This window comes from Trichoderma gamsii (assembly GCF_001481775.2).
Source record: "Trichoderma gamsii strain T6085 chromosome Unknown Scaffold_99.2, whole genome shotgun sequence".
NCBI lineage: Eukaryota > Fungi > Ascomycota > Sordariomycetes > Hypocreales > Hypocreaceae > Trichoderma > Trichoderma gamsii.
This window is the reverse complement of record NW_020171436.1, coordinates 1-9,222: the sequence shown is the minus strand read 5'-3', so window position 1 is coordinate 9,222 and position 9,222 is coordinate 1. Positions and strand designations below refer to the sequence as shown.

The following is a 9,222-nucleotide window of genomic DNA, read 5'->3' as shown; positions in this document are numbered from 1 at the left end:
AATGTCAAGATCCAGGTAGAAGAAACAGATAGGGACTGAGGAGTGACATTTACCGCAAAAGCTCGTATGTCATCCAGCTATTCAAGGTTGATGGTGGCTGAGCGGCATTGTGAGTTACTAATTGTTGTAGATCAGTTATCCTGTCCACGCTCACAAGCACAAAGAAACCCTGTATCAGCAGCTCATGATGGTATCGTTCTTGCTCCGTCATTGCCACTAAATTAATCGCTTCTTCTTCTTTATATCCCCCTTTACATGTATCATTTTGAGCTACAACGAGGTGTTGGATAATTTTTTCTCCATACAATATTATGTGTTTATTTATCTATGTTTGTAAGATGCATGATGGAGCCTCTCTGTGCCGCCTGCCACATTGACAAAAAGGACAGGCAAGCCGTATTGTGATTTGAAAGCTAGATGTATCACACAAATCAGAATAAAACCTGTGAAATCGACTAAATGCAGATGTAAAAGAAGTCCTCCGCAGAGCAAGGTTATGTGATACGATGCCTCAAGAAGTCTTCAACATCTAATTTGCCGCTAAATCTTGTCTTCATATGATGTATATCCCTGTTCTGTAAGCTGGATGCCTTTGGTGTATCAAAGCTAGCTATCCTGTTTCTTCTCCATATAATGGTATAATCGTAATCGAATCATTGAGTTGAAACTTGTGATAAGATCTTGACCCACGACAGGACCATCAACTAGGTCCAAGGAGGCCAAATGCAAATCTCCGCGTATGAGTTACGTTCTATGCTACTATATGCAGGTGGGAGCGATCTTTTTCTCTACTGCTCACTTGTATAGTCCTTACTGTCGAGATCACTGAGAGTATCTTTGAGCTGAACGTTAGGAGACGGCGTGTCTCGGTAGATTGATGACGAGAGAGTGTATTTCGCCATAAAGGCTGATTGAAGGAAGTTGAGGGGGCAATGAGAATACTTATACATGTACAAAGGCTCACAGATTATTAGACGACAGAGTCAATCAGATACCTACTCATCGGGATGCGATGTCGGTCATGTAATTGAACAAAATAGAGGAGGTTGAGCTGCAAGTATCCCGCCAGGCGTCGCACCAGGATCACCAATAATAGGCAACGAGATACTTAGAAGGGTAACACACCTGCTGTTATATCCGTCCTGCCGCAGAAAAACTTCGATTGTCTCCTATCATCGGAGAAATACGAAAACTATTGCGCAACAAGAGCTAGGAGATACTAGCGGGCTTTTCCGGCTTGAGAAGGGTGGATGGAGGGCAGTGGCATAAACAAGTCCCTTCAACGTCTTGACCAACTGTTTTACATTCTTATCAGAAGAAATACAAGGCCTGTTTGTGTAATTGACATGTAATGCAATCATTGTCTTCGTAATAACTCCATTATCAAGTTACCTTCATGAATACCGCCATGATCATGGGCATCTTTGTATCCAATGTTATCGATATCTATCCCTCCCACCGTGCTCTATTGCATACGATCAACTGAGAAAATTCAACGCTCGCTGCCGTTTTCCCATGTGTAAATACTCCAAAAATGCGTTCTCTCCTTCGCATAGATGTGTCAAGCACGCATTCCCATCGCCACTTTAATCCTCGTTCAACTGCATTGGCCACACTCGAGTCTGCTTCGTCCAGACAAAATTCACGCCTTTGTCTTCCGCTAGCTGTCTTATTTGATCAAAATTGATGTTATGAACCGTCGTGCTATACAGAGTTTTGAGTTTCACCGAGACCAATACGTCTTGGACAAGCTGAACGAAGTGATGGGGGATATACCGCTCTGACTCCAGGCTCAGCTCTTCCAAGCATGGAAAAGTTTGCAGGAACTGGATCAGAGGATTGTCCTTTGGGTACATGTGTGGCTTGAAGCTAAAATCGTACAAGCCCAGCCGTCGAATGCTCTCGGCCCCTTCAAGCCACTTGTACCCCTGGATGTGACTGGGGCTTGTTCCCTCTGGCCCCTCGTCCAAACGTTGCATAGGAAAGATGATGTCAAACGAGTGCAGCTTGCCAGTTCTTACGGACGGCATGAATAGATTATGCGCTGTTTCTGGCGATAGGACTGTGTCCGAGAGACGTATTGTCTGCAAGTCTTCGTATGCACTCGACAGATGCCGCTGCATGCGACTAAAGATATCGCCATCTTCCGGGCTCATGTCCATGTATTCAAGCTCGTAACATATATCTAGGTGCTTGAGTTTCTTTCCCAAATTTAGAGCTGTAAGATACTGGTATGCTTCGGTTGAACCTATCTGGTTTGGGTGTATATGGTGATGGTGATGACCGCGATTCGGACGATTTTGCGTATCCACAATCGTAAGGGATTTGAGGTTTGGTACGCAGCAATCGTCAAATGGCTCCTCATCTGGAAGATGGCAGCTGAAAATGAGATTCTCTACATAGAGTTGCTCGAGCTGGGGGGTATGTCTTAACCATTGAAGCTGGCAGGCGTTATTTTCTCATTCTGATGATCTTTGCTCCAGGTACTTACAATGGGCAATTGCCATGGCTGATTGGGAGCCTTGATTAATTTGAGATGCTTCAAATTAGGCATATAAGAAATTCCCACTGGATTGAACCACTGCCTGGGAATTCCGACAAGGGTCAAGGTCTCCAGTGTGTTCACGGCGGTCAGTAAAAAATAGAGATATGGATCTCTTTCTTCGTGACTAGGCGCATAAAGTTGATAGAATCCGTCAAGTCGTAACTGCTTGAGAGTCTTGAGATTTCCCCTAAAATTGGAGATCGAAATGTCCAGCCGTTCATATGGTCTAGCTAGCTCTAAGCGTTCCAGCCTGGCTCCTGCATTCAAGACAGCAGTGAATTTCCCCTGATCTAGCCTAAATCTTGAACAATCATCAATGACAAACTCCCTAACATCGTTTAACGAGTAAGAAAGTAACTTCCTCAACGAGGTGAATGGAACGCGCGGGGCTATGGCACCAGGAAAAATTAATGATTTCCAGAACCGCGCGCTTGCTGGGGCCGTTAACGCTTTCTTCCAAGATTTGGATACACGCAGACACTGGCTACATGAAACGAACATGTTTTGTTAGCATCGTTTATGCTTATCAAGAAATTGCTGCGGGACCTACCACAAAGTGAATATATCCAAGCGGCCAAAGATATCTCGAACAAGCTCCCCTGGCAGACTGGTCTTTGACATCAAACTAAGACTCAAAAATTCACCCAAAGGGTCAATCCTGCTGAATCTGAGCTTAAGTGGATCTCGAGCTTGATCAAGACGCTAGTATTTTGTTAAAATCTTGGGTTATGCCATCCATTTTTCACCTCCAAGCTGACGCACCTTGATATCCTCCACTTGAGCGCCTTCTCCCTCTAGAAGCCTTAGAATACCGTTGGTCAGCAAGTCGAAAGCAGCTCCTGGATCTTGATCGATCCGTAGAACCTTATTTGTGCGAAGATAGCCCTGTACAAGGTGAGCAAAACAAGGGAAAAGTAGATATTTGTTCCAGTTGTGAGATGCGTACTTCAGGTGAACATGGCGCTATACGCACCATTCGCTGCGCATCAGCTTTCGCGCGGCGAATGTCTGGAATCTTTTCAAACGTTCCAGCCCGGTAGCTAAGAGCTTGAAGATGAAGAGAATTGTAGCATTCGACAGTCACATCCAGAGCTGCCTGGTCGGCTCCCTCTGTATCATGGAGCTCTTGGGCCTCTCGCTTCCTCTTCCTCCTTTCCAGCGCACAAGGACAGAGGCTTATAGCCTGGAAATAGTTAGTGGCGGCCTTGCATGAGTTTGTAGCCAAGCGTTGATGACGGACCTCTGTGAAAACATGCAGGGCTTCTTTGTATTGGCCGGCCGCATACTTGGCACGCCCGGCTCTGATGGTGTCTTCCATGGAGACGTTTTCATCAAGGTCTGGAGTTGATGAATGTTTGATATACACACGCGGCGTGGACTCTGGCTGATGGCGCTGAAAAGTGGAAATGACGGGCGAGAATAGGATGTGGGTCTTGTGCCTGGCTTCCGCTTACTTAGAACAACGGCAAAGGAGTACAAAACATGATCAACGGAATCAAGCAAAAGAGATATAAATTGGAAACAAGTCACTGGCTGGCTGTGCGAAAGTGCCAAAGGCTGGCTTTGGCTAGCCCAGGATGAGATGTTGGATTATTACGAGATGAAAGTGACAGAGAGAGGTTGAAGTACGCGACTGATTCTAGCGCGGGGGAGTGGCGCTTAAGAGACGCAGCGACAGCCCTTTTACGTCTCCAGGCCTGCAAGTCTCAAATTATAGCAACAAGCAAACTAAACCAGCAGCCGAGATTGAGAATCTCTCTTAGCGGCATGACAAACACTTTTTGGCCCCGTGATTTGCCTGTATAAATTTATAGGGCTCATCGATGTCCAACTGTAATGCCTTAACACATGCAGCCTGATGGTACTACAAGTACTAGTATGCATCGCCATACCCTGGATGCGCACCCAGAGCTAATCAGCTGGCACCCATCCCGTATAGCACGTCTGGTAGTAATTATTTAATTATTTCGCTTCAACTTCCTCCTTTTGAGCTCAATGAGTTGCTGTACTTCAGCTCTACAGAATTACTGCTTGAGGCGGACAACGGCCGCGATGAATCCTCTTACGCCGTTACTAATCCAGCACTCTTCACCATCCGTGAGCGAGTCCGCCGGTACAGCCTGCTCGACAGCCACTCCTCTATACCCTGATGTTAGCCACTATTTTTGAGAGCTGGTGCGAATAGATGCTTGGCAGCTCACCTTTCCAAGGCCCATCGTCGAGATACACCATCTTGGCCACCACTTCCAGTGCTCAAATGGACAGGCGGCGTGACCCATCGTCCATCTCTCCAGAAATACGGCGTGAACAAGCTGCCTTCCATGACGGATCCGTCGTGTTTATTGACCAGTAATACTTCTCGCTCATCAGTCGGGGCGATTGCAAATCTCTCGCGGGCAGAGTCGTACATTTCTCTTTTGGTGGTCTTGAAATGCGTGTACTCTGATGCCATGGTCTGGAAATCATCAGGTGCCACTGTCCAGCATGGGGTTTTCTTGGCCTCTCCGGAAGTGGATGGAGTTCCAGGCTGAGGTAGTCGTAAGGGGAACAGATTTTCTGTGGGAACAGGAGCGACGTTGTTCTTCTCAAAGCTCACCACGCCATCGCGACTGACGAGGATTTTGAAACGCAGCGCAGTTTCCTGGGATGGGCCAATGAATTCTCCGGCAAGCTTTGTCAGTGTGTCCAAACCTTTCTGGCCCGAGAGAACATTGATGGCTTCATCCCACTTCCAATGGGTCGCCGCTCGCAGCATGCGATCGCGATGATAATCGAGCATGTAAAAGGGCGATTTATTGGCAGCATTCCACCCGGCGTAGTCGATGCCCTTGGAAGGGACTTCTAAGAGACCAGGATCGTACCGGAGAGAGGTGAAGAGAGAAAATATGTCCGCCATGGCGACGAATTGGTGCGTATACTGGTGTTTGATGGATGTGTGTGAGATTTGAAGCTGAGCTGAGCTGAGCTGTGTGTTGTGTTAGTAATGCGCCACTTCGTAACCGCAGCTTACTGCTGTTATCACGGAGAAAGAATGCACACAACGTCAGATATAGACAATGGAATTATATAGTTTGGGCGACGAAATGCAGTGCTATTTACAAATTTGTGCAAGAAATGTTTAAGAATACACTCAGCTGCAGTGTTTGTAAGAAAGTATTATTGCTCCTACGAATTGCTCCTGGACAGCTTCACAGTGCATACGGTATCACGCCACTTCATGTTGCTACGAGGTGCATGGCCAGCAACTAATAGCGGATAACAATGCAAGACTTCTGCGGCAACTTCAAGAGACGAATCGGCTCTAGGTAATGCCGCAGCTTAAGGCTGAATGCGAACGTGTGCAGGTCATCATATCGCATGTAGCTTGCTTACTGCGTTGCAGGCACTGGATAGGTGCACAGTATTTCAATCGTGCATATTCGATAACATGCTGTAGCAGCTGTCACGAAATCGTTACGAGCCGGCGGCCAATCTTGCAGCGGCTACATGTACGCACTTGGTACGGAATTATTACGGCGGCAGATCGATCTGGAGCCAATGGGCCAATGGGTGGATGTGCAAAGCATTGGTTCCATGGCTAGCATTTTCGCCCCAGGGCATATCGTCATAGTCGCTAGGGGCAGTTCGGATGTGCTCGATAGGCCTAGTACTTGCCTGACAAGATGCATGTATTGGCATAGCAGTAATCCCGATGAATAGATAAAGATTGCATAGATACAAAACGAATGAAATTACAAACAATCATGTTGCCTAGGCAATTTCGGAGCTTTTCCCAGGCGACCGGCGTTTGCGACTGCCAGGTTCTCGGATGTTAATGTTTTTTTTCTCTCAGTGGCTAGAGTGGAGAATGAGAAGCCAAAAGAAAAAAAAATTCAGAACCAGCTCCTGCTGCTTGGTTCCTTCTAGCTCGAGGTGGGTTACTTAACCGCCCGCCAGCCGGTGGAAATTTCGACTAGAGAGGATTGAACCACTTGTGGCCGTGCCATCATTCATTTTTTACTGCGCGTGTCCAGCTATTGCTGCAGCTCTTCCTGCGCCCCGACATCATTCCAACGGCCTATTCCAGCCCCCAGCACTTCTTGCGTCTTTCGTCTCCATCTCTCGTCTCGAGCTCGCAGCGCTCTAATTCCCGCCCCGGCCATGTCTAACCCGCTGCCGTCAATGCCTCCGGGCCGCCCCGCCGCTGTCGCTGTCGACGCGAATTCGTCCTCGACCTGGGACCGGATATCGTCGTGGGTGTCGGAGAACAAGGCCGTGGTCTATACCATTGCTGGCGTGGCTGTTGTTGTCACCGGCGCGGGCGTCGTCTACTATCTGAATTCCGATTCGGTACGTCTTTTGTTGTTGTGTGGTTCATGGAGGGGTTGAATGATTGCATGACGGCATAGCATCGCAACAGCCGTGCTGGAGTCGCCGCCGAATTGGCAGCAGAAAACTGAAACCAGAGAGCGCCGCCGATAACAGAGAGCGAGAGAACCAAATACTAACCAGCACTGCTTGCAATAGAAGTCCGATGCGTCACCAAAGCTCAGCAAGAAGGAGAGGAGGAAGCGCAAAGAGGCCGAGCGCAAAGCCGCCGACTCCAAAGCTACTCCGTCCAAAGCCGCCACCGTCGAGTCTGAATCCGAGCTGCCAGAGATCAACGAAGCCACCGTTCTACAGCTGAGCCCCGAGGTGCGAGATCAGTATGCCGCTCGGCTGAAGCAGGCCGGTAACAAGGCCTACGGAGATAAGGCATACAACAAGGCCATCGAGCTCTACTCCCAGGCCATTCTGTGCAAGCCAGATGCCGTCTTCTACTCCAACAGAGCTGCTTGCTACAGCGCCATGAGCGAATGGGAAAAAGTCGTCGAAGATACCACAGCTGCCATCAGCATGGACCCCGATTACATTAAGGCTATTAACCGCCGTGCTACTGCCTACGAGCACCTGAAGATGTACTCCGAGGCCCTTCTCGACTTCACAGCCTCTTGCATCATTGACAATTTCAAGAGTGAATCAACTGCCCAGGCTGTTGAGAGACTGCTAAAGGTCTTCGCCGAGCACAAGGCCAAGGAAGTCATGGCATCCCGGCCCGCCAAGCTCCCCAGCCCCATCTTCGTCGGCAACTACCTGCAGAGCTTCCGCCAGAAGCCCCGCCCTGCGGCACTTGACGACTCAATCGAGCTCTCTCTGGATACCGGTCTGGGACAACTGCAGCTCGGTTTCCAGGGACTCGAGCAGAAGACGGCCGAGGGATACGAGGAGGCCCGACAGGCGTTCGAGAAGGCCATAGAGTTGGGCGATCTCGGCGAGCACGAGGCTCTTGCTTACAACCTGCGGGGTACCATTCGAACCCTCCTCGGCAACCACGCCGCGGCGACGGAGGATTTCGACCGCAGTATCGAACTCGACCCAAAGATGACCCAAAGCTACATAAAGCGAGCTAGCATCAGTTTGGAGCTGGGTGCGCCTGACAAGGCCGATGCTGAGTTTGACAGGGCCCTCGAGCAGGATAACGACGACCCCGATGTCTACTACCACCGTGCCCAGGCCCACTTCATCAAGGGCGATCTCGCAAGCGCACAGAAGGACTACCAGAAGTCGATTGACCTGGATAAGGACTTCATCTTCTCCCACATCCAGCTGGGTGTTACCCAGTACAAGATGGGCTCCATCGCGTCGTCCATGGCCACCTTCCGACGATGCATCAAGAACTTCCCCAAAGTCCCCGACGTTTACAACTACTACGGCGAGCTGCTGCTAGACCAGGGTAACTTCCCCGAGGCCATTGAGAAGTTTGATACCGCCATGGAGATGGAGAAGCAGTCAAAGCCAATGTCCATGAACGTTCTGCCTCTGATTAACAAGGCCCTCGCCCTCTTCCAGTCATCGGCTGACTTCAAGGAGGCAGAGAAGCTCTGCCAGAAGGCTCTCATTAGTCAGTATTCCCCTGTTTCTATTCTACTATGACAATACTGACTTATCCTTCTACAGTCGATCCCGAGTGCGATATTGCTGTAGCTACCATGGCACAGCTTCTTCTTCAGCAAAATAAGGTCACCGAGGCGCTCAAGTACTTTGAGCGTGCTGCAGAGCTCGCCCGAACCGAGGGCGAAATTGTCAACGCCTTGTCCTACGCGGAGGCTACGCGCACCCAAGTCAAGGTCACGGAGAAGTACCCTCAGTTGGCAGAGAAGCTCGCAGGCGGTTCAGGTGGCCCTAACGGACTGCGCATGCCTTAGTTTGACCCAGCATGAACGGGGCTGCAGACTCAAAGAACGGGTTAAAAATAATGAAAAGAAGAAGTAAGAATAAGAGTGAGGAGAGGACAGCCCTCAGAAATGCACATATGCACACATACAACTTATGAACTCACTATGTGCGCTTGTAACACTTACACATATGCCACAAAAATTATTACACGCTACCGAAGATTGGGGAGTTGAGAAAAACCTTTTTGGAGTCTTGTATTTCCTTCGGATATATTTCCCCCTTTCCTCGATCCGGTAGCGCATATCAAACAGCAAATATCTGACATCGACATTCAGGAGGGATTGATTACTTTTCATGATTCAGGTGTACGTCGTGTTTAAGGAAGGGGATGGAACACGGGAAACGGAAAAAAAAGAGTGATGTGGTGGAAAGGTGTGAGAGAGAGAAAAAAAAAAAGAGGGGGGGGGGGGGGGGGGGGTTCC

The 9,222-nt window shown here is 49.0% G+C and overlaps 2 protein-coding genes across 2 annotated transcripts; one reads left to right on the top strand and one right to left on the bottom strand.

The window, feature by feature from the left end:
- Positions 1-1,586: 1,586 nt before the first annotated feature.
- TGAM01_v211129 (hypothetical protein) lies at positions 1,587-3,863 on the bottom strand (the record flags this gene model as incomplete). The annotated part of the gene is made up of 6 exons (XM_024550997.1): positions 1,587-2,441; positions 2,492-3,029; positions 3,096-3,247; positions 3,308-3,430; positions 3,492-3,728; positions 3,786-3,863. 6 exons carry the CDS (start codon positions 3,861-3,863, stop codon positions 1,587-1,589), a joined length of 1,983 nt encoding a protein of 660 aa, XP_024404257.1.
- Positions 3,864-6,685: 2,822 nt separating this feature from the next.
- Positions 6,686-8,769, top strand: TGAM01_v211128 (mitochondrial import receptor subunit tom-70; the record flags this gene model as incomplete). Its single annotated transcript, XM_018806217.2, has 3 exons — positions 6,686-6,874; positions 7,052-8,465; positions 8,522-8,769. The coding sequence occupies 3 exons, from the start codon at positions 6,686-6,688 to the stop codon at positions 8,767-8,769; spliced, it is 1,851 nt and encodes a 616-aa protein (XP_018660468.2).
- Positions 8,770-9,222: the final 453 nt, after the last annotated feature.